The 26,191-nt window shown below is 40.1% G+C and overlaps 1 protein-coding gene across 1 annotated transcript in view; it reads right to left on the bottom strand.

Annotated features, from left to right (window-relative positions):
* The window catches only part of UVRAG (UV radiation resistance associated), an 88,936-nt gene that overhangs the window by 47,454 nt on the left and 15,291 nt on the right, over positions 1 to 26,191 (bottom strand). The window contains exons 3-10 of the mRNA XM_062515349.1: positions 25,265 to 25,299; positions 23,362 to 23,523; positions 22,469 to 22,543; positions 17,821 to 17,906; positions 3,700 to 3,805; positions 1,722 to 1,848; positions 709 to 793; positions 149 to 236 (exon numbers count right to left, since the gene is read on the bottom strand). Of these exons, the coding sequence (XP_062371333.1) occupies positions 149 to 236; positions 709 to 793; positions 1,722 to 1,848; positions 3,700 to 3,805; positions 17,821 to 17,906; positions 22,469 to 22,543; positions 23,362 to 23,523; positions 25,265 to 25,299 (764 nt within the window). The remainder of the gene's footprint in view (positions 1 to 148; positions 237 to 708; positions 794 to 1,721; positions 1,849 to 3,699; positions 3,806 to 17,820; positions 17,907 to 22,468; positions 22,544 to 23,361; positions 23,524 to 25,264; positions 25,300 to 26,191) is intronic.

The following is a 26,191-nucleotide window of genomic DNA, read 5'->3' as shown; positions in this document are numbered from 1 at the left end:
AATCTAAAGACCAAATGTAAGAAAAAGCTGAAATAAACAGAATGAGCAAAGAGCAGATTCTGTCACAAATAAAGCATATTTGTTTGCAGTGTAATAAATAGGAAGTCCATTTCACATTAAGGAGATTGTCAGAATGTTGAAAACATACCAAATCAATAGGGTAGATGTAGGATAGCTCCGACAGCAACTGCTTGCACCGAATAGTCTGCTGGGCATTTGTCTTCAAAAACTGTTCTCTTTGGGGAAAGAGATTCCAAAACCATTATTTTCTTCAAAAGCTCCAAATAAAGGTAACAAGCTGTCCTATCCCTTCTGCAGCTTTCCAATTACCACGTGCTATCCCCCAAAAAGTTAGGTAAATCCACCCCAAAATAAAATACAGCACACAAAACTAATTTTTGTTTTCAGGCATACCATACACTATGGATATATTTGGACTGTAAGAATCAGGTATTACAAAGCTGTGTTACAATAAAACATACCTAAGAGTCCTATCAGACTCCACATGTACAACCAAACATCTGTTCTCTTCTAGACTTACTGCTGGTAATTACCACTTTAGATATCTACAAACTGTAGCAGGAATGTCTTTAACAGAAGTTTTCGGGCAACATGAGGAAGAATTTGGTGCCAGAAGTCCTATTTTCAACGGCTTACTCTCAAGCTTATCTTTTTTTCCAATTACAGAACAAACATAGGTCCTTTTACCTCTTAGCAGTGCATTCCTTTCTTAATTCATACAGACATTCATTATGCTCTTCAAGTTTCTGGTATTCAGTCCCAAATGCATTTTCTAAGCAACATAAGGAATGAGGGAAAAAAAAACAAACAGTATGAAGTCTTTTCTTAGCTATCCAAAGTTTTGAAAGTAGATACTGACAAAAAGTTGGCAATAATCTTCCACTTATTCTTACACTCCCATTTTCCATATTATGCTCCTAAACTAGAGAATGTCAGCACAGGAGGAACACCTGTCTTCAGGCACTACACACCATTCACCAGCTAAACACAACCCATCAGATTTTACCCTCCTTTAGTATCTATTCCTCTCACAACCACACAGTGCAGTAATCTAACTATGGGGTCTCAGTACTTGCATAACCAGAATAAAGTGCATGATAAAAACCATCCTTTTTAGCAGTGGCTAAATACTTCAGACTCAACTATGTACTGAAAACAAAAAGCCTGCAACAAGATCAAACACATTTAGCTTGGCCTTGGTGAGCTCCAAAGAGGCAGTGACACAGCTTTTCACTGTAGGATATTTGCCCAGTAAAGTATGATACCAAGATGACCGAGCATTTAATCTGCCACTTGCACATCAAAATACTAAGAGGGATTTTTGTCTTCTAATACTTAGAACCGAATCCAAATCACAGGTACAGCAACTTCCCTCATGACATTATGAAATCCTTTTATCATGACAATGTTTACAGTACTATACTGCAGTTCTTCTGATGTTCTTATAAAATGTGAATTAAACCCAAATTAAAGATTGCTTTGGGGAGGTGTCATAGTTATTTAGAAGTTTAGAGACAAGATATCAGAAACTGCTGAAACTAGTCTAAAACTCAATACAACACAGAAAGTGAAGAATTATACCTGGCTGCAAATTTCAGATAAAGAAAAAATATGAGCACACTACAACCAGACAATGAAAACAGAAAAGAAACCAGCACTTTGATTCTGGTCATTAACTAGGCTAAGGTTTCTACACTCACCTCTGTCAAGCAAAGTACTTTTTTGCTTATGCAACAAGGCTACTTCTTGACCAAGGGCCTTCTTCTGTCGCTCCAATTCATTACGTAGCACCAGGATCTTCAACTGTAAACATTCACTCTCCTTCTTCTATGGGAAGAAGTACAGATTTAAAAAACCAAAAAGTTTCATTGCACAGAAGCAATTTCATAAAGGTGATAGGGGGGAAAGAAAAAACAGGACAAGACTAGCACCTGCCTAAGAACTGAATTCATAGATTATGGCAGGAAACAGATTCTCAAAGACTAATCATTTTGGTGCTTTGGAAGGAAAGCAGCACAACTGTGTGCCACAGTGCTTGCTCCACTCATGGGATGCATCTCCTCTCTTGAGCCCAAATCAAAAATTAAGAATGATGCTTCACCAGGACATAAAAAATTACAGCAGTGCACTAGCAGCAGGATAAGCATTCATTCCCTGGCAAAGGGCTCACCAGAAAGAGGGAAGGTGAGCAGTAAGAAGTCTGTACAAAGTGAAGGCAGGAGCTGGAAAAAAGTCTGAGGTGTTCAAGCTGCACTACTAGATTCAATTTCCAGCTTCAGGTCAATGAGAATAAGAGGATACAAGAAAAAGCTGAGAGAATGTTCAGCCTGAAGAACAGAAAAGGCTCCAGGGACACCTTAGAGGCTCAGTTGTCCAAGAGAACCAGAGAGGGAATTTGGACAAGGGTCTGAAATGACAGGACAAGGGGAAATGGGTTCCCACTGCCAGAGAGGAGGGTTAGATGGGATGTCGGGAATGAAATTCTTAGCTGTGAGGGCGAGGAGGCCCTGGCACAGGTTTCCCACAGAAGCTGTGGCTGCCCCATCCCTGGAAGTGTTCAAGGCCAGGTTGGACAGGGCTTGGAGCAGTCTACGCTAATGGAAGGTATGCCCGCCTATAGCAGGTGGTTGGAACTGGATGAGCTTTAAGGTCCCTTCCAACCAAAAAACATACTAGCATTGTATTGCATAATTTTGCTCTCAGATATTTAACAATGAAAAGCCTTTGCAAGGAGGGACTAGCATATCCATAGCTGAAAAGGTTATGGTTAAACAGTCAAGATACCAGGAGAAGGCAAAGAAGCCCTAGGTTGGAATGACACACAAGACATTTTATATTGCCCCTTACCAAAGGTGACTTCACCTCTTCATCTACAAAGTAAAGCCAGTAATTACTGCAGGTTAACAGGCTCCCATTTTTCCTATTTTTTCAAATCCTTGAACCAGTTTGACACTTTTGGCACTTAGCTGAGTACTCTCAACTCAGAATCTGCTTTACAGCAATAAATCAACTTCACACTGCAAGTGTGCCTTTTACAAGGCACCTGACACATACCAATGAGTATCAGCATAATGAAGTCACCACAAACCACTGCTGCTCTGACAACTCATCTTTGAACCAAGATCAGCTTTCCTGGGCAGAAAGCAGAAACTAATGTCAACAGACTTCTCTGGGGAGGGGAGGAGAGCAAGCAAAACCAAATGTCAAAAGCCATTGTGAGATCTGGCACAATTTCTGTTTAAAATGAATATGTCACTTGAGTGACAGCATTTGCATGAATTCTGTTCATCCAAAGGGAGTCAGGGTACAAGAAGATACAGCCAGGAGACTCACCTCCCTCTAAATTCACAGCAGGTTTCTGTCAAGTTTCATATAAATCATTAGAAGTTTGTTTTTCCTGAAAGACCTCTTTTGCGCACTGTGCAGTGTTTATGCTTTGATACCATGATTGCAAAAAAATAAAGGTAAAAATAGGATAACCGATTTACAGATCCATCCGAGTAACTCACACAACTCAAACCAATGATACTACACAGCTCTCAGATGAGTTCCCATTTAAAATGACAGGTGTAAAGAAAGATTTCAAGTTCAAGCATTAAAAAAAAAAAGCTTACAGTCAAGACATCAATCAGATGCTTCAGCAAGCCCATAAAAAAGATTTTAACAAATCAAACATACCAGTTCATTTCTTGTAGATGTACATCTCAGCTTTTCTTCAATCTCCCTTCCTATTTTCTGAACAGTTACCTGAGTCTGTTTAATTGCACACTGAGCTCTGTGAAGCCTGCAAGAAGAAAGTTGCAGCTGTGATAAAGGTGTCCCACACATGCAAACACTTCAAAACCAGCAGCAGGAATGCAAACTCAGACCATCAGCTTCCATTCCAATTATCAAATTAGGAAGCATAAGGAAGGAAGGATTAGATGGGCTATTGGGCAGAAATTCCTCCCTGTGAGAATGGCAAGGCCCTGGCACAGGTTGCCCAGAGCAGCTGTGACTGCCCCATCCCTGGAAGTGTTCAAGGTCATGTTGGATGGGCCTTGCAGCAACCTGCTCTAGTGGAAGGTGCCCCTGCCCATGGCAGGAGGATAGAACTGGATGAGCTTTAAGGTCCCACAACCCCAAACAATTCTGTGATAACTTTAATAGTGTAGGAAGAAAACCACCAAGTCTTTAAATTCAAGCAAGTATCAAAATCTCCTCTTCAATTTTTCAATTCAACAGATGCTGACCAGGCTGCAGGTGAGAGAGCAGGTACTTAGGGGTATCTCACTTAAGTTAAATCACCATTAACATGAAGACAGACACACACAAGCATTGTTAACAGAGGTCAGCTTTAGAAAAAGTGCAAATATCCTTTAGCTAACACACAGCTACCGAGCCAAGACCATGAAACACTCTTCAGTATTTCCCACTATGCTAATGGGCCCTTCTCTAGCAAAAACACAGGTTTTTTAACTGAATCATGTTTGAAAACATGAAAAGATTATGATAATGCATTACTGACTGTTAGCCCTGGCTTCTGAAGAGAGAAAACTAATTATTTGCCATACTTGTTGGGGAAAAAAAAACAGCCAGAGGAAAAAGACAGCAAAAACAGGTCTAAGAGAAACATTAACATCTTTCTTGAAATTAACACAGAGTAGAAATTTTTGTATTTATTAGAAAAAACAGAGGAGTTGTACATGGAAACAAACAGTGCTAGTAATATTAACAAACAAGATCTTGTGATTTAGGACTTTTACATGTTACAGTTCTAAATGAATGCACTTAAGTCACCAGATGCCTTCAGTTCCTTCACACTGTTCCTTCCCCTAAATACCAATAACAGCATAATTTAAAACAAAAACCTAAGTAATTTATTTGGTTTCTCTTCAGTTTCAAGGGCTCAGTCTAACACAACTAATGAAGAACTGAGACCTCCTGGAATCCTTCATCCTACTGGGAACTACTTCTTACACCTACCACCTTGGTGAATGCATCCTGAGGCTGTTGCCTATGGAACATGTGGTTACACAGATCAAAGCCAAGGTTTGCTGACCATCCTGAACATCACTCAGAGCTCTGCTGGCATGTCATCCAGCAGGATCTAAGTTTTCTACTTCCACATTTTTCAACTTGTTTCTTCCCTAAAGTCTGTAATGTTTTCCTTCTACATATAAGGAAGCCTTACTCAAGTTAAAACTTTTTGGTAAAGAGTAGTGACTGAATGAACATTTCCCCTTCCTCTTCATGTAGTTTAACACTGGAAGAACATTCTCGATTTAGACCATTAGGTGATGACGAGACAGTCTTACAAGTTTTCACAACACCCCAAGAAGGCAGCAAAACCTCCTGGAAGGTGTTCTACTCAATGAAAGAGTATTTATGTAATGGAGAAATTGTTAGAAAGGTCAATTACCATGTGAGGTCCTCACAGTAATTTGATCAACACTCATTAACAACCTACAAATTGTGTAGTTCTCCTATGCATGCTCAGAAGATAAGGAACAAGCATTTACAGAGACTGACTTTGCAAAGCAATACATATAGCGGAATACTCGTTCAACTGGGTGAATCAGTATCTAAAATATGTATTTCTGACATACGAAAACTGCTATACCAAATAATTCAGCAATAAAATCTGGTTTTAATAAGAAATTTATTTCTTTTTAAGCCAAGCATCATCCACTCGTTCTTTTCACAGTAAACTTTGCTGCTTTGATGCCAAATAGGGCCATTTACACTGCAAGACAGAAAAATTACTGATATTGGTTGACTCAATCCCAGTACATCCACTGTTGCTGCAAAAACTTTAAAATGGTAACATGATCACATCCAAAGTTAAATCTTCCAAGATTAAAATTTTAGGGACTTCATGTCACGAAAGCAGCAACTATCAACAGATTTTTTTTTTCTCAGCCAAAAAAAAGTCCCTACATGGAAATCTTTTATCATCCATCAAGGGGAATACAAACTAAGCCATGTAAGAATGCCAACATGGAAATTTTGTCTATCACTTCTGCACAAGCAGACTTTGGTGGAAGCAATTATTATTGCACCAATGGAAATCAGCAAGCTGAGGCCATAAATCTGGATTAAAATGTATACAGAATAAAGAGAGAAACTTCAACCCTAACTGACCACATCTTGGTTCCATTTCTAGGCTAAATGCAGGCCCAATGCTACAGCTTAGTCAGCACAAGCTGTGCTTTGAGCACAATCCTGCTTGGTTTAATAACTGTCAACAATAAGCCAACTGATGACATCACCTACATGCCATCAGCCAATGTGAGATTCTTCCTACATTGCCCAAGACTTCATTTTTTAATGTATTTTATTAAAATTAGCAATTCCATAGCACTTTAAAAGCTAATTGAGGGCTTGAAGAGGCCATTGGCCTGCTACCAGATTTCCTCCAGTAACTGCGAAAGCCAAACCAGTTACAGCAGAAACTAGCATTTTTAAAGGGATAGCTTAGCCAACAGTGTTGTCATCCAGTGTCTGCAGCCATTGTCAGCCAGAAGCAGAGCAACTGGAACGTGAAGTGTGACAGATTTACTGTTGTTGCCTGGGGCCCTGAGAGCTGCTGTGCAATTGTCCAACATCAGGCCAGTTTCATGCTGCTGCCTGGGAAAGAACTGGAAAGCAAGGCAGACATTAAAATTCCTGAGCATCCTAACTTATTGGAGGTAGAGATCCACAAGGTTGCTGTTCTACTTCCATTCCCAAAGCACCTGCTTTCTGGGATGAGGGAGATTAAAAAGACACAAAACACTCTCCCTTCCTCTGACAGTTTAGAAATCAGCTGGATACGTTAAAAGTGCAATCCATGTATTGTAAACGAAGTCTAACAAAAGCTGCATCCCTACTCGGTCTACAAAGGACCAGCACATAAAATTTCACCATCTCTCCACTTTCTAGACCCCAGGTACCTGAAATACAGGGTATCTGGCTTATTTCCTCAAGGCTTTTCAAGTCTTACATCAAATTGCTTTCCCTAATAACCACTGCCCTCCCCCACCTCCTCCCAAAAAAAAAAAAAAAAAAAAAAAAAAAAGCAGCCCACAACCCACTTTCTACTTTGGCTGTAAGATTTGAAACCATTCTAGCATACAGGGCTCCACCAATCAATCCAATTCACGTACCAGCTTGGATGGGGACGGGGAAAAAAAATGGTTACCAAGTTTTGGACTTCTTTATCATTACATGATTTCTCTGACATAATGTTCTTGTCTTGTTTGCAAGATCAATCAGCTTTCCTTACTTCCCAGGACTGAACAGTGCAGTGGTCTAACATAACTTGACTTTACAACTTCAGACTTCAACTGTGCTGTAAGAATACATTCACTCTCTTTAAGCCTGCAGAAAGTTTGAAGGTTCAGCTGGAGCACTTTGCTTCACAACACGCTGCAATATCCTAGTCTCACTTAGTCAAGCATTAGTCCATTGATTTACTAGTTTGTATAGCAAGTTCATTTCCATCTGCAATCTCTAAAAACCTGAAAGCTGGAGTATAGCGAGAGTTATGCCTATTACTTAATAGGTTTGAAAGACAGGGATCTGTCAGGGAAGGTGGAACTTCCCTTTTATTGGAAAAATTACCTCTTTCCCTCCAAATTATTACAACCTGGAAATGACAGGGTTTTCAGGCAAAAATCTGGGAAAAGGAATAACAGTTCATTACTAGTATGTATATATATAACTAGCAGCAGCAATAACAAACAAACATCAGGATCCCAAGCACAGCCTCCTCCGGGCTGTCAGGCCCTTTCCCCTGGGTGCAGTTCCAGGCACAGCCAGCAGGGGCGCTGGTGGCTCCCGGCCGGGCAGGGCAGGTGCGATGATTCCCCCGCTCCTGCAGGGGGCGCTGTGGAATGAGCTCAGTTGCATTTACTTCCCATGGGAATGGCGGGTGGGCTGGATGGCATAAAATAGGCTGCAGCAGCAACCTCAGAGCAGTGGCTGGGATGGCAGAGGCAGGCACACGCCCCCGGGATGGAAAAAAAAACATAGCAGAAAACTCCACAGCCTTAGCAGGAGCCACAGAGGTTGGGTGGACCCGGGCCGCTGGGTTAGAGTGTAGTGGAAAAGGCTGAGGCAACAGCAAAGACAAGGGGAGCATGGCTGCAGAACGCAGCCAGGGAGACATGTCCTCCAGGTGTGGGGAAGGGGTCAGGCTGCTGGGTTTTTCCCGGAGGCACCCACACAGATGGTGAGGGTCCTTTCCAGTCAGATCAGGTGTTAATAAGGTCCCAGTTCAACAGCTGCTCTAACGAGAAAAGGCTCACCCATGGTAGGAGAAACAGTGGGAGGACAAAAGCTCCACAGTGGCAGAGAATCCTCTGGGCAAGGACCACAGACTGCCTGTCCCTCCTCTGATCCTGAGAGCTAGAGCACAAGAGAAGCAGAGCTCAGCCCCTCACCCCAATAGCCAAAATCTGGAGATATCCCTGCCCTTCCCAAGAGAATACCCCTCAGCTACAATAGCTCAGCCAGCTGCACTATTCCCCCTCCCCCTTGGCTACATCTTTTGTCTCTTTTAAGTACTGGTCATTATCGTCTCTTAGCAACAGATGGGACAAAAATACCACGAGAGAAAGAAACAAAAGGAAAAATCCTAAACCCCAACATTAAGATAACATATGCTTGTATTTACCTTAATAAAAGAGTCTCAGCTTTATCAAACAGTTGATACATGATTTTTCACTTCTGTCATCCACTCCCAATATCTATTTTCTATCAGACACATCTGGATTTTTCATGTACAGAACTTTAAGCCATAAATGCATCAATTAATTATAGTAGTCACATACTACAGTTACTTCTCACAAGAAAAATAAATGGTTCTGGTCATATTAGCCAGAACAACCTTAGTTTACAGCAAGACTAAATTTAAACTGAGAATTATTACTACATGGGATTTAGAAAATAGAATGGAACACTTCTGGCAATAAGTGACCTAGAGGGTCCTGGAAGTAAAGCACCCAAACCTATTACTAAGAAAAAAATAATGAAAGACTTTTCTAGTAAATTCAGAAACCAGAATGCACACTACTTTGTATCTGTCCACAAATTTAGATTCTGGAGAGTGCCAGCCAGCTTTAAGACTTTTTTCATAACCCCTTAAACCATCATTTGCTACATCTGCTTTCCCACAAGAAAAAATTGCTAATTGATAATCATATACTCCCTTTCCAATTTCTTCAGAAACCTATACCTACAATTTGTCAAAAACAGATGTAGGGCAAGAAAAGAGAGTAGGGAGTAGGAAAAGAATAAAATGCAAGTCTGAATTAGTAATTTGTGACATCAAATCTCTACAAGAGACAATGCTACAATAAACTCACACAAGACAGTGCTATTGCAGCACAGATAATTTTCCATCATTCTTTCAAACAGTATGGAGTGCTACACATGTAATTCACTTAGGTGTAAGCCTTATGCTTGCACTGGAGAGTCTACATTTAAGTCTTACACATTTAAGACTCAAATTAAGCTTTAAAATAATCAAGTCCGTGTGAATTTGTGGACTGCAACAGTCCATAAACAACAGTCCATAAATGCTTTGAGCAGCTTGGAAACAGAGAAGAAAAGGAAAAAAACATGTCTATCAAATGGGCAGCAAGGCAGGTTCCAGCCTCCAGTTTGAGGAATGTTTACGGAAACTAGCTAGGACATGGATCACCTGCAATACTCACACGGCATGAATGGAAGAGGAGAGCCTTAAAGCACAATTCAATTTTTTTGAGAAATGAAGCAACAAAATGTGAGATGTTGCTAGTTCTTTTATTTCAATTCAGTTCTTTTATTCCAGATTTATCTCCGGTTAAACAGATGGATATTTGGGTTGATTTTTTTTTAATATTAAAAAAAAAAAAAAAGAGGCAAATTACAAAGGAAACTTCTTTCTGTTCTCAGTTTGTGATTACAGAAACCTTGCTGGAAGGGCACACAGAATTATATCCAAGACACTGTATTTAGTCAAAAACGAAAATTAGATGCAAATCAAATTTGCATAATTTGAACTGCATAAACATGTCAAGATAACTCCTGCCAGGTGGACAGTAACACCAGTAGAATTCAACAGCCTTTTCCTAACAAATCTTTACAGAAGTATCAATTCTCACTCTGAGACAGTGAGCAAGCCAAAGACCAGGATACACTTAAAAACTGAAAAGGAAGATGCACAAATTCAGACTGAATGTGTTCCAGGCTCCGCCCAAAAAGAGACCAGTTGCTCTCCACTTGACTGTGTTCTTCCATTCAAGGCCACACAGCTGATAAAGTGCTTGTGACAGCAGAGCACAGGCTTATGCAATGGAGGAAGGAGGTGGAACACCAGCCAGTATTCAGGTGGCTCATGTTTCAAAGCTGCACACTGCAGCACTCTCCTCCTGGAAGCCACCCTCAAATTCAGATCTGAGTTTTCTTCCAAGAGGAGCAGAATTCTGCAGCTACAGTAGTGAAAACTCCCACCTAACAGGGAGAGTCGTAATGCTCTCACGAGTGTTCTGCAGCCTCTTGGACATCAATGCATTCCCTACTGTGCCCTGCTTTAACAAGCAAATTTATTAGCACATTTTCCTCACTACAAGATCTTTAATCTGTTTCATTTGCTCTCAGTCAAAATTCTGCCTTGACTTTCCCTGGTGTGGTTGGATAGTTCTGAGGATTTTAGAGACATGATTGCATTCACCAAAATCCTTGCCCAGGCTGAGTAAGAAAGTAACTCACAGCACCATTCTCATGGCCATATCCAGGACAAAGGTGTAACAAAAATAAACAGTCTTGATGTTCACCAAATCCTCCTTAAAATTTTCAGGTATACACCAGTAAATCACTTAGATTCTCCTCTGGTGGCACTTGGCTATTTAGAGTAAAGATAAGGAAGACATTTTCTACAATGAGGATGGTGAAACACTGGCACAGGTTGTTCAAGGTGGTAGTGGGTGCCCTGTCCCTGGAAGTGTTCAAGGCCAGGTTGGATGGGGCTTAAATCAACCTGGTCTGCCATGGCAGGCAGAACTGGATGATCTCTAAACATCCTTCTGAATCCAAACCATTCTACAATTCTACAACATGCTGGTTTTCATCCATTTCATAGCCAGAAAAAGGAACAGGACTGTGTTCTGACTTCTCTGTATTGCTTCATTGATATCACCTTTTACACACTGTCACAAATAAAGAGGCAGGATAAAAATACTTTTTAAGCCCCACATAGCTTTATGTAATTCCTCTCAAAAGCGCTTTGAAACCAAATTTGATCAAGAGCTAGCAATAGATGTACGCTAAAAATGTGCCACTGCAGAGGTAGCTTATTGCGTACAGCAAATTAAGAAAATTGAAGATCAGAGCAGCAGACTACTAATCTAGCAGTTTACAAACACTCAACTCATACTGCTCTTACGCTTCATGGACCATTTCAAATTGCTGTCATCCATGCCAGTCTCTGCTACAGATCTTGGCAAAAGGAAGGCTTGTAAGTTTAGTGTTCTAAAGATTCAATAGCCTCAGTTCCCATACAGCTCAGCACCATAGAGGTAAAATTCCTGGGAAGAGATCTGTCCAAAAGTCTGATCCACCAATAAAAACCCCCAAGGAACCTCTCAAAATAGGAAAAAAAAAAAAAAAAAACCCAAAAAAAAAAAAAAAAAAAAAAAAAAAAAAAAACCCAAAAAAAACCAGATCCCAGTTTTCATCTCCATCGCTACTTCTCAGGAAGCCACCACAGCACAATTCCAACCCAAAGTCTTCAAGCCAAAAAGGCTGACACTTGTTAAACTGTTCATCCATTTTAGTGCTGCTTAATTAAGCACACAGAGGCACTCTTGAGGTCCCATTCCAGTTCCTATTTACTCATCTTGGCCTTAGGCCACCTGGATTTGCCTGCCCAAAGCCAGAGGGGATGCCTGCCTGGTCTTGGCTGCCTGCTGGGTATGAAGTGCCAAGTCTTACAGGTGCAAGTCTTTCCTGTTTAGAAACATCAAACCAGGCCATGACAAAAAATCCACCCAACGCATACCACTAGCTAAGGGCTGTTTTAGCAGAGGAACTTTGGGACTTAAGAGCAGGTAAGAGGAATCCTACAACCTCTTTCACACTGAAGATGGTGTATTTCCACATCTACTGGGAGAGGATGATGGCAGCAGCAGTCGCAACACTGAAGCCCAAAAGCCTGCAATGTGATTGCCAAGATATTCTCAGAAAAAGCCAGAGCAAGGCACTGAAAGAGTATCAGGTTATTTATTAGTCAGCACCTTTCCTAACCTATTCACATTCTACAAAAAGATGGTGACTGTTCCACCACCTGAACATCCGTAACTGCAATGTTTAGACAGGTTTTGGTCACATCTGAGTTGGGATCCTTCTCCAAGTAAGGACAGCAAAGGGGAGAGCTAGAAACATGAGACTTAATTGTCAGTGTATATTTTAAAATTGAACTACATCTCTTCTGCCTGTCCTTATCTCTGTGCAGCTACCAGCATGCCACAAAGAATAGGGCAGCAAAAAGCAACTAGTTTCCATGTAGATCCATCTACTTCCTAGCTCCATTGGGTTCACTTCTTTCATGGAGATTAAGATGGAAATAGAGGAACTTCAGGGAAGTTCAAAAGGCAGTACAGCTATGTATGGCTCACATCTGGCTTTATCAGTCACCGTGCAACTCTCTGGCCAGATAGTCAGTGACGAGAGCATGTGTTCTTCCTGCTTTCCCTCCTTTTCACTGGAAGCCTGAAGTTTGGAACTGCTACTTAAATCAGCTATACAATAGCAAAGTCTGTCTGAGCTCCTGTCAGACAGGACACTGACATTGTTCATTGTCATGGACTGGTTTACAGAAGACAAATCAATGTACCTGAGGTACACCTTAGCACTGAGCAGCTTAAGCCCACGAAGCCCTTGTGCCGCTCTACTCTTCCCTACTCAGAGCTTATGACAAACAGCTTCACTTTCAGCATTATTTCCATGTGCTAAAAATATCTGCACAAAGGCAGTTACTACATTCAGCATATGTAATCCCAGGGACTATGCAGTCTCAGAGAAACGATGCTGATGAGCTACTAACAAATTGTTCGGCTCCATGGCGGCAGCCTACATTGACCCATACATTTTGTCTTAATTTCTACTTTCAAAGATCAACTTCTGTTTGTTCAGTAAAACTGTTAATAAAGATGGAAGATTGAAACAAAAGCTGATTTTATACACTGTCAACATGTTTCAGCCTTGGTCACTAGAAGGTGATTTTATTAATATCTCCATTTCAGATCACAAACAAATGCTACCAACATTTGTATTCTTAACACCTCTTCAGTGATGAGACATGAACCCTTCTTTAAATGAACAGTTATATTAAAGATGGCAAACCCTGAAGCAAAGTCTGTCATTTGAAGCATACCACTGCCCCATGAGAGATTAATACCCAGAAACATTATTCAAATCAAATTCTGCCAGATTAGACACTAATAATATTAAGCACCTGCCTGGAGCTAGTCTTTTTACTCATCCCAGCACTCAAATTATGCCAATGTCAGATTCTGTTGTTGGCTTTGGTTTTGTTGTAAAAGAACACCTTTTTAAAGCAAAAACAAGCAAAATGTTTTCAATCTCCACTAACTAGCTGGCTAAATACCATAAACATACCATGCCATCTGCAGAAGGAAGAGTTAAGCCATAGAGATGGCAGTTCTGAATGGAGAATAAAAACTACAGGAAGCAAAACTTCAAAGGGCCAGATTTTCACCAGTCCTTAGAGCAGTTTTTGTCTCCAGGCAGAATATAGGAGGATTTCAGGCATTCACATACTTAGAGACACAAGCCAATTGCTCTGTAAGTGTCACAACAACACAAAAAGCTGTTTCAGAATATGCTGTATTAATTTTTGTATTTAGAAATTAAAGCAAGATTCTATTACAAAGCGTTTTAAGCCCTTTCTTTAGCAATATCTCATCTTTCCAACTTAATACTAAATGTCTATTTTTCAAAGTTTTAAGAAAGGCTAGAAAACCAAGAGAATACTAAATGTAAACCTATTCCCCTTAGTGCTGCAAACGTGCTCAGAACTTGATTATTGAGACATGTCCAGAACATGACCTCAGATGAATTTGGCCCATCCTGAGTGCTGTGTGAAATGCGTTTCTCTACAACCTATTACTAGCAGCAACATAATGTTTAGAAAGTCTTTAAATTATTTATTTTTCAGGAAATATGACAAGGGATAAACACCTCAAAATTTGAGCTTTCCAGCTGATGTGGTGAATTTTTGTTAGTTAGCCCTTTTAAAGCAAATGGTTGGAAGAACATTTGTCATTTCTATATGGCACAAACAACTCACAAGCAGCACCACATTTGACTGAGGATCTCCCTGTCCCAGAACAAGAAGGGTCATGAGCTGCAGAGGTGCTGAAACACTCCTTGCGTAAAGAGGAGTCGCCTGGACTTTTAACTTGTTCCTCATGCTTAATCGACTTGTAAATCCATGCAATCCGGCATCTAAACACAGGCACTATTTTAATCCAATGCCCAAAAAATTTTCCATTGTTCACACACACTGTCATTCCAAATCAATTTTATTATCAACATCATTTGAGCCAAGCATACACTTTTCATTAAGGTCTATTCACAATCACAAGCTTCATAAATTTTAGCTATTCACTTCTGAGGAAAAAAACTTCTTACATAACTTCTTTCCCCAAAAGCAGTTTTGAAACACAGATTAACCACACAAGTTCTCACTGTGTAGTCAAGATTTAGTGGATGAGTTAGAACCAATTCTCTCAATTTCAGCTACCAGTTGCTTTGCTGCATTTGGCAGCATAGTACCACCACATCAACTGGGACTCAGATCCCACTGTCACCAGCATTTTTTACACTTTTGTAAAAGTGTAAATAAAGCCAGTACAAGCTGTTCTTGATATTCATATTGTGAAAACATTAGGAAACTACATGTGCAGCTTGTGAATTTTTACTACAGACAAATACCTTTCATGAGAAACTCTTCAAAACATGGGATTTATGTGACCAGATGCAAATCTTTATGGTGTGGACACCTCAGTATTCTCTTTACAGCCAATAGACAGAAGAAAGAAGACAGCAACTCATTTCCTCCCAAAGCATGTCCTGTCTAATGAATCATAAATTATGCCCATCTCTCTCTTCTGTTCAAAGAGGAACACACTCATGAGAACTATCTTTGGGAAGAGTTCATGAGCTGGTTATTCAAGCACGGACTCCTGGAGGAGGTGGCAAACCAAACTGCTTGGTAGGTGTCTTAGGTTGCAATGCAAGATGTAACCAGCAGTACGTATTCTATCCCCACCTGTTAAAACCAGGTAGAGCAGTGTTCTTTATCTCTTCCACGACCCATCCCTCGTAACTCTGGGGAGGATATCCTCTGCAATGGGCCATCTGTCAAAACCAGGTGGGGCAGTGATCTTCATCTTTCCCACAACCTGTCCTTCCTCCAGGGAGATGTCTTCTGTTAATGGCCACTGAGCTCCACTGCATGACTGAGAAAATTACATCATCCCCTTGGGAGGTGCTCCACCTAGGGGGAGCAGCCAAGCATTTACTACCTAGATAAAATTGTGAGATTTGGAACATCAGAGCAGCCTTTTCCCACCAGATTCCCAGAGGAAAACCAGGCCCATCTACACCACTACTGGACCTTCAGAGAAAAACTACACCCTTTCACAGGATCATTGGTTCAACTGAACCACATCTGTCACTGCAGGAGGACTGCAGCCACCATTTAATGGGACTGCCACCAACACACTGACTGACTGACGGGGTGTCAGGTTGTATTCTGACTCTGTCAGTGGTTTTTTTGTATTACTGCATTTTTATATAAATTTTCCTAGTAAAGAATTGTTATTCTTATTCCCATATCTTTGCCTGAGAGCCCCTTAATTTCAAAACTATAACAATTAGGAGGGAGGGTGTTTTTATTTTCCATTTCAAAAGAGGCTTCTGCCTTCCTTAGCAGACACCTGTCTTTTCAAACCAAAGCAACAGGACAAAAAGTGACTAGAGATTATTTTAAAACCAATACCATCACCGAGATTATCAGTTTGAGATCAAAAGTAAGCAGCAGTATAGAAAATGTACCTATAAAAAAGTAGAGTTAATGTGAGAGGGATGGAAAGGATTCTAAACTACACAGAGGACTCTGCCTTAGCTCCTGACAAACTTTCCTAACCACAATGAAATCAGACAAAAATGACACCTAGGTAGAGCCACAAATTAGTTTCTAAATTCTGTTGGAACTAAACAACGCAACTGTAAACCTCTTGATACAGTATGCACAATCTACTAAAACACAGTCAGCAGCAGGCCTGTTTCTGAGGCCTGGGAAAAACTGTTCCTTTTGGGACAAAATAAAAAAGGATAATGTCACAGCTCAGAGACAAAGCTTAACAGAAACTAAACCCAACAACATGTCTAGGCACTGTGAGAGACTAAACTCTCACATCCCCAAAACAGAGAGAAGCTCTAGTAGTCAGGGTTCAAAACAGCACTAGTAAGCACACAACAAGGTGAACTTTATCACAGCTGACACTTTAATTTCTTGTCAGCTTGAGGGAAAACAGTCAGGCATGTTCAGAAGAAGGATTACAGATCAATTACACAGGGCTGGACAGGGGTCCACCTAGTCAAGTTCATTACCACAGTGAGTCTTTTTTCTGGACCGTGCTTCATATTACATAAATGTTCACACAAAATGTGAAAAACCCTCATGAATGAAGTAGTCAGGGTACACTGCACATTTTTTTTTTTATTTCTGTTTAACAAAGACTAAATACAAGGTACTACAAGTTCTCTTCTAATGGACAGTGCCAGAATGTAATCAAAACTTCCTAACACTCCCCCTGGTTGTCTCCCACTAAAAGCACAGAAAACAAACACTTAGTAAGCAGCCTTCAGTTTAAATATGCTTTACAGAATCAAGAAACAGAACTCTTAAATTTTAAGAGAGCTTAAATAAGGACATCTGAATAAGCAACCTAAGCTGACTTTTCCTCTCTCTTCAGGCAGGCAACACTGACACCTACTGTCAACACTGTCAAATAACTTGTACAACTGATTGAAAAAGTCAAATGTATTTTTTACATAGACTTTTGAAAGCATATTAAATATTTCCTATTCAAGGGTTTCCTTCATTAGCACATCTACTGCCTTTACTGCAGAACTGAAGTTATTAACCTGTCTTGTAAAATGCCACTTAAAAAGAGATTCCTCAAAACCAACTTAGTGACAGCGGCAGACCACAATTATACTTTTCCATAACTCATATTTTGATTATAGTTACAGCAGATCTGAAAAAGGACATTTTGTTTAACTTACTACTAGCCCTTCATGTTTTTTATCACCACAGACATTTAAGTAGCCACCCAAAAGCAAAAAAATCCCTGTACCTTTCTTAGGCCACATCCGTGCTGGGTAACTGGGTCCTGACTGTGTTCTCATGTATTTGAAAAAACTTTATTGCTGTTGAGAACAGAGTAGAGGCTTTCCACAGAAACTTTCCAATAAAGAAGCTCCTTGATTTTGATACTCACAAGGCATGTCCATGGGCCAGCTCCACAGTCAGTCCTAGTTCAGAGCACTAAGGCATCTAAACATCAGAAGCCCAGTGAGCACCACTGAACACACATACACCACAGCCCAGCTCCTCACTACATGAATATATTGGCACAACCTTGATACCTCCTTTGCACATTCCACACCATGCTGGGTTTTTTTTTAATGTTTGGAAAGATCCTCCCATACAGACACTACAGAAGTTACAATAGCTGCACAAAATAAAATAAAAAACCTTACCTAAGCAAAGAGAAGACATCGTAAGAGTTACGAACACAGCTCTGATCCACCTGAAGAAGACTGTTCTTCATGGTACCTGAGTGATCCTTGAGGAAAAGAAGGATTTTTTTTTTTTTAAATAAAAATATCCATCTTGATTGAGAGCATGCACTTTTAGTAGAATAGATGATCTTGCATTTAATGTATTTTAAACCTGTCTTTATACATGTTTTTCCTATGGTAGATAGAAACAATTTAAGGTGGCAATAACACCACTTACCTATAAAGGTATAAAAGACCTATCGGTTTATCTAAATTCTAGACACATAGTGTGTTTTCTTGAACTTTATAATCCATAACTGTCTGAGTTTCATACACAGAAACACTGAAAAATCCAACCGGCAGCACTGCCATTCTTCAGCTTTAGACCTGAGAGACCACTCAGTCATGTGCCAGAGAATTACATGAACATGACATAAAGCTCTATCCTTATGCTGTAACACATTAAAAGATCAAAGCAATCTTAGCTTTGAGCCACATGAACAAGTTTCTGGAAGTTACAAAGTAAGAATGACTTACGGTGCTTCTTTGTAGAGACCAAAATACCTGTTCTGCACAAAAGGTATCAAAACAGTAACAGACAAGCAGCAATTCCTCATGCTGCAAATGTCAGATATTGAACTTTTCTGTATCAGGCATGGTCACACAAATTCCTAGAAAAGTCGCAAACTCAGAAGTGTTGCTTTACATGATAAAGTAAATTTTAAGCAGGTCAAGCCACCTGGGAGCACTGTCAGAAATATTATGGATTGCAGGAAAAAGGCACTTTCGTGTGTAAAGCAGCCCCATCTGGTACCCATGATCAGCCAGTGTTCCAGCAGAGATGGATTCTGAGTACCACCTTCCTAACTGGTACCTGAGTAGCAATCCCTGCCTAAAGATTCTTTCCCAACAGTAAAGATTTCTGCCCCAACAGTAGTCTCTCTCCATATAAATGATGTTGAAATTCAGAGTTAAATGTCAACACTTCCTGACACAACTGTGTTACCCGCAGGTCACGCAGTAGACATTCCTTTCCACCAAAAATATGGTTCTACCTAAACAAACCTGAGATCTAACACACTATGTAGTATATCACATTGCTACAGAGGCACCATCCCAGGAGCTCTCTCAGCTTCTCATTTTCCTACCCAAGACACTGGATGCTAAATGCTGAAATCTAGACATCTCACCATTAAAAAATAAAAAAATGAAAACATCTTAATGTCTGAAAGAACTAGGATAGTGGAAAACTGAAAACGCACAAGGTGCCAGCATGACCATGCCCTACCCCTGGAAGTGTTGGCCACGTGGGATGGGGCTTGGAGCAACCTGATCAAGTGGAAGGTGTCCCTGCCCATGGCAGAAGGGTAGAACTGGATGAGCTCTTAGGTGCCTTCCAACCCAAACCATTCTAGGATTTTACTGCATAAAATTGATGCCATTTCAACAAACACTGCCTTCAGAAAGAAAAATGTAACATTTCTCAGAGAACAAGAGCACTGACAAGAATAACTGGCTGCAAGAATGAAAGAATTTGCAGCAGCAACCTATTTCAGCCTTTTCTTCTTCCTCTGTACTACAGTGTTGAAAGGAATTTTCCAAACAATCAGGCACCAAGTGCTGTATGCAAACTGTTCTACCCTGAGGAAATCTGCAGAATATGTAAGGAAGTTTACCCTCTGAGAGTGTGTCTTTTTCTCTGCCACATTTACTAGATATAGGCGCATGTACTTGCAAATACACAAAAAAGCTTTGCTTGTGCAAAGTAGCCAGGGTCTAGCTGCTAAAAAATACTTAAAGAATATGTATATATGGGGAAGACTCTACCTACACTGATGGAGACGACAGACTGAAAAAAAGAGAGATGCAGCTTTCCAAAGATGAGGGTGTTTCCTTCTTGATGGTTGAAAATGAAGCTGCGATTCAGTGTCCTTGAAAAATATGTTTCTTTTCCCCGTGCCTCTGAAAATATTTGAGCTACAGAGAGCTGTATTGACTAGCTCTGCTTTTACTTCTTTAAAGAGAAATCAGAAAGCTAGTCTAACTAGAAGCTACACTTGCTTCCCTCAGTGCAATTTCTGAAAAGGTATCTCTGCAAGAACAAGGGTGAGTTTTATCAGTTGGAAGCAGCAAGCATAAAATGGTTGAAAAGCAATCTGTAAGTCAGGAAGGCATTGAGGGAACCAGAGGATGAGAAGCCTGGCTTTAGGAAAGCTAGTATAGCATCCAGGATTGATTATGTTGAATACTGGTTTTACAGTATTTTTACCAGTAAATACTGCTTTTACACACGAGTGTGAAGCCTTCGACAAAACTAAACAGATTCAGAAAGCTGCTCAAGGATCAGAAATATTTTAAATCCAGGTTAACAGTTTCAAAATAAATCCCTGAAGAACACATCTATCTTATTTAAACATTGGTCCAGTTCAAGCAATTCCAAATAAAGGCTCAGTGTATGATTAGTAGAGAGGGTGAAACAGAAAGGAACAAGCGCTCCAGTGGTTCAGTGCCAGAAAGGCAACAGGAAAATACACTGGACATGGTTCTGATGAAAGCAGCAGAATCCTGCTGAAATAAATCTTCCAGCAAATTACTGCTACAAAATAATAATAAACTTGTTCAAGTCCAGAAGTTGGAGGTACAAGTCTGTGGAAGTCAAATGGGATCAAGAACAAAGTAGCTATATTGGCAGCTCACTTTTGTATTTACACTGAGAAGAAAACCTGTAAACGCTAGAAGAGTTACTGTCCAGACATCTATAGTAAAGAAAGTACCCTTCAGTGTTGAGAAGGCAACCACAAAGGTTTTTGAAACCTTTGAAACCCAACCTTTTTCCTTGCCATGAGCTAGTAAAAATCCATGGCAGTAAAAAACCTGAAACTTGAGTAAGAACATGACTCAAAACTTTTTTTTGAGCATCTAAGCAACAGCCAAGTGTTTGCTGGACAAAAGAGGTAGAAGAAAGGTAAAGCTCCTAATACCAATATATTGTCAAGGATATAGAATTTTAAAGTTCTATGCCATCTCTACAATAAGAAAGTGAAGAATCAGTGGCAATAACAATAAAGAGGCTCTGGCTATGGTTCTTTTATTCAGGTAAGACAATTACTATGCTACAGTTGTCTGGGATACTTAGAATTTCTCCACCAGTAATGCTACAAGAGTTTCCTACTTTGCTCCTCTACATGACAAGCTATGACTGTACTTGCAAACAAGACAGAGAATGAGGAACCTGCAGGGTGAGAGACCCCACCTGCAGTGCTTCCTCCAGCCCTGTGATCTCAAACATCAGAATGACATGGAGCTACTGGAACGAGTCCAGAGGAGGCCATAAAATGGCTCCGAGGGCTGGAGCACCTCTGCTCTGGAGACAGGCAGGGAGAGCTGAAGGTGCTCATCCCGGAAAAGAGAAGGATCTGGACAAACTTTAGACCCTCTGCCAGTGCCTAAAGGAGCTGCAAGAGAGCTGGAGATGGGCTTTGGACAAGAGCCTGGAATGACAGAATGATCCTAGTGAGTCCTTTCCAACTCAGAATATTCTGTGACTCTGTGCCAAGGGAATGACTTCACACTGACAGAGGGCAGGGTAAGATCAGGTATTTCAAAGAAATTCCTCCCTGTGAGGGTGCTGAGGCCCTGGCACAGGTTGCCCACAGAAGCGTGGGTGCTCCATCCCTGGAAATGTTCTAGACAGGGTAGGATGGTGCTTGGAGCAACCAGGTCTAGTGGGAGGTGTCCCTACCCATGGCAGGGGGCTGGAACAAGATGGTCTTTAAGATCCCTTGCAATTCAGACAATTCTATGATATGATTCTATAACCAAAACCAAGAAGTACCTTTAAACCTTATAAGCTAGGGAACAAATCCTGATGACAGTTGGAAAAAGAAGACAGTGTTCCCATCTTCAAATTCAGGCCCAGGCTGTCAGTACTAAAATCTTGAAAAACTACAACTGCATCCTGCTTCAGGAAAACTGAATTCAGAAACTGCAGCTGTGTGTCAAGGAGTCATTTCCTCTCCAACCAGAGTCTCCTTAACACAACCTATCTGTACGACAGTATATCCACCAACAATTTGAGATTCAAAAAAACCTGACAGATTGACTACTTACAACTGGTAAGCTTAAACCTTTTCATCATCAGTGAGGTAGTATCAGAGACAATACTGGCTGGACAGGCACAAATACTACAGTGGATCATTGAGGAACAAATCAATAGAACAAATAAATAGCTTCCCATTAAAGATCTACAAACTCTAGGCTTCAGACTGATAACCAAAACTTTGTGGTTTTATATTTGCCATGAAAATGAGTTTTAACCACATCACTTACAATATGTCTATGTTTAAATGAAATGCCTGCCTCAAAGAATACGGTGAAAGCTTATTTACAGTAACTAGAAGGATTTTGGACCCTAAACGCTATCCACTTTAAGTCTTTTCAAAAGATCACATATATGCATGCAACCAAGGCAAGATATTAGTTCATATCTGTCACATAAAAAAAACTACTCCTCAAAAGAAAGCATTTTAATGTTCTGAGCATTCAAATGTGAAAAATCAATCTCACAGGTCAAATTTCAGTTTGTCACCAGTACCAATAAGCCAGAACAAATATAAGACACTGTTACCTTCTGTTCAAATGAAGCTCCATAATAACCATCATTGAGACCAAAAATAATCTCATTTGGGTTTCTTGCATGGATCTGTAAGGAAGGAAGAAAAGAAATCAGTTTAAAGCGAGCTTACTGCAAATTTTCACACCAAACGAGCACAAATTGCTTCCCGAGTCTAAAGCAGTTTTTCATCACCTGTAGCTCTAGAAGTACATAAAACCTCACAGAAAACTGAACTTAACCATGGAAAACCTGTTTGCTTCACAGCTTTAGGAATAGTCACTATGTTCAGCCATTCTACTTTGAAAACAGAAATACTAGACAGAGCATCCTTCCTATTATTGCATTTCCAGGTGACAAAAATAAATAAGATAGCTGGAAACTAAACAGAGGTAAAACTCAAGATTCTGATCTGGAGAACAGAAGGCTCCCAGGTGATCTTATAGCCCCTGCCAGTGGCTCAAGGAGCTCCAAAGAAAGCTGGAGAGGGACTTTGGACAAGGTTGAATGACTTCTCGTTACCAGAGGGCAGGGTTAAATAGGATATTGGGAAGAGTGTCTTGGTTGTGAGGGTGGTGAGGTCCTGGCCCAGGTCGCCCACAGAAGCTGTGACTGCCTGGAAGTGGGCTGTGATGGGCAGGACTTGGAGCAACCTGGTCTAGTGGAATGTGTCCCCATCCATGGTAGGGGAGTGGAACTGGATGATATTTAAGGTCTCTTCCAACCCCAGCCACTCTATGATTTTATGATTTAAAGCTCTGATATAAACTAACATGAATATCTGCAATTAAACTTTAAAATACAATCTTCAAAAATACTCATTTCCTTTCTCAGCATCCTATATATGAATTCATCCAGATATTTTTTTTCCTGAATACAAAAGTTGAGAAAAAATGTTTTCACATTACCTGCTGGCCCAAGTATTTCAACCCATCTAGATTGACCTTCCATTCAATCAAAAGCTGAAAGTGCTCCTTCTTGCCACCCCAGATCCTCACAACAAAACAAGAGACAGAGGTATCGAGACGATCAGGCATTATTCCAAAGTCCAGACTCCTCCATGTTGGATTCTATGCATTCAAAGAAGGATAAATACAGTTTAAATAAGATGAAATTAGTCCATAAATTGAGAAAGTAGCAAATCACACCTCAAAGATTTAAAAAAAATCTTAAGAATGAGGAACACGAGCTATTTCAAGCTCTGCTGCTTCCCTACCCTGTTTGCTAGAGAGAATTCCTCAGTTAAAAAGTACATGCTGTAAAGTACTTCAGAAACTGAATGGCTTTTGCTTCCTTCCATTACAAGACATCAAAGAGTTTACTTCAGAAATTACTAATTCAGTTTAACCACATCAGGAACTTGCAAAACAGAAGTAATATTCCTTTCGTAGTTATAGTTCAGCTTCTGAAAACCAGAGTATAGCCTGTATTCCCAAAGTTTAATGCTGATATATTCCCCAATAATTAAATTTGCAGAACTTGCTGACATATTTTTTCACGTTCTTCTCCTCCTTGACTGTTGCTCTATCCTCAGATGCTGTCACTAAAAGCTCATCTTTACTCCATGAGATCAGACTTGCACCTGGAGCTTTTCAGAAGCAGCACACATTAAGCTAAACTGCAAATAGCACCAGAATTCAGATTTGCAAAGATGACATGTTCCGTGCATTTCCACTCATCTCTAGCAACATCTAAAGAACTGACCCAAACTGTAACAAAACCAAGTCAATCCAACATCAATAGTGCCAAGAGACAACAGGGTGTCCAAAAGCGGAGAGGGGGAAGTGCTGTTATTGATATTTATTTCTCTCCTTCCTCTGATGAACACAGAAACAGTAGCTCCTCCAAATCAAAAGGTAGGAACCCACCACTCCACGAAAGAACTCGCCTTCCCTTCCAGTGCTTAAGCAGCATGGAAAAAGCCTAGCATCCCTGAACTGGGATGAGTAAATTTGAATTTGATGCCTCTGAAAAGAAGGGAGAAGCAAAGTTACCCACTAAGTATTACAGAAGAAATTATTCAAGTCCTCTTAACAAGAGGGAATATTTCATAGCTATTCAGGCACAAGAATACCCAGTCATTAAAATCCCCATAGGTTACATACAGGATGTCTCAAGATATTTTTATTGAGATTTTTGTCATTCCATCTCTTATATCCTGTGGTTAGTTTCCCTTTTTGTTTTTTCCTTTTCCTGATTTAGAATAGACAGAACCAAAAATCCTAACAATTTAAGAGAGAAATTGGAGAAGTTGGCAGCCTTGAGTATGCAGACAGCTTTTCCTTCATTCAGAAGGATTTCAAAGCATTTCCCCAGGGTGCTATAAATGCTACCTTGTTAGTGCAGGCATTAAAAAGTCTTCAGCAGGTTTTCAAACTATCTTAGCCAATATTTGCAACACCCTACTCCTATCCTACTATTACCCTTCCTCATTTGTAATAAACTGTTCAGTTCTGGCCCCTTCATTCATCTAAACTGAAAAATTTAGAAAATCTAACTTCAAACTTCAGTTTCTTACATCTATTAGCTCTTCAAAGAATATATGTATATACCTGGCAGGTACATGTGCCTTCCTCTTTTCCTACATAACACGAAGATGTTAATTGAAATCAGCATTTGTACTACTCAGTAGCTCCCTACTCTAACCCTCATGAAAAGAATCTGAAAAGGAGGAGAAGAACACAATACTCCTAACAGAAGTGAACAGTGGAAACGCACATTAAACAGTTGTGGTATTCAGCAGAGAAATCAATATACTGCACAAAATACACAATTTTTAAAACAAAGTTTTTCCACATTGAAGTAACTTACCAGAGAATTCTTGATCACCTCACTCCTATAAAATTCTAGAGAAAAACAAGTAAAAAAGCACTTTTAGATTAGCTTAAACACGGATACAAATCTTAGTATTTGAAACAGAAAAAAACTAAAGCAACAATCAAGAAAGACAAATGTTAGTGGGTCCAGTTTATTAGTAACTGATTCATGAGACGGACTTTGAAATGCAGTCATGCTTCTGACTAAAATTACTTCTTCACACTTACTTATTACAAGTCATTATTTAAATTTAGCATTTAATCTTTATATCCATGATGATCCTCAAGGCTTTGATTTCTGAGGAATGAACACGGCATGGTACTTAACAGTATTTGGATGACATTTGCAAAAATGACTGGTTTGCCACACAACATCTGCCTGGAATACAGCAGCTTGGATAAATTAATCACAGCACTTTCCTGAGGAGCAATGGGGACCTTTTCCAGGTGCTCAGAGAGGGAACAGCCAAGTTACCTGACAGAGGTGCCAACAAGCCTGCATTTAAATGGCAGTAAGCAACTGCTGGCACATGAATCTTGGCTTTCCCAGAGCTTAAAAGACTTTAGATAGCTCTGGAGGCAGGAATACAGATTTGTACAATATCCCAGCCCAATGGAGAACAAGGATAAAGCTCTGATGAAGTGCAAAACAGTCCCTAACACTTAACACTGCAGAAACAGTCATCAGTGACAGGTTTAACCAACCACCACAACAAAGTCCAGGCAGCAAGCTGAAGTTTTGTGTTCTCATCCTTCTAAAGCACCAGCCTTGGTAAAAAAAGCAAGGCAAGATGCCATATCTGTCACTGTGCCAGATGAAAATAAAAATTAAGAGAAAATCAAAATTCATCTCCAATCACACCAAAAGGAGCATGAAAACACATTTTAATAACATCTTTCCACAACAAAGAGCTATATACCA

The sequence above is a fragment of the Cinclus cinclus genome, chromosome 2 (assembly GCF_963662255.1).
Source record: "Cinclus cinclus chromosome 2, bCinCin1.1, whole genome shotgun sequence".
Classification (NCBI taxonomy): domain Eukaryota; kingdom Metazoa; phylum Chordata; class Aves; order Passeriformes; family Cinclidae; genus Cinclus; species Cinclus cinclus.
This window is presented reverse-complemented; position numbering and strand designations above follow the sequence as displayed.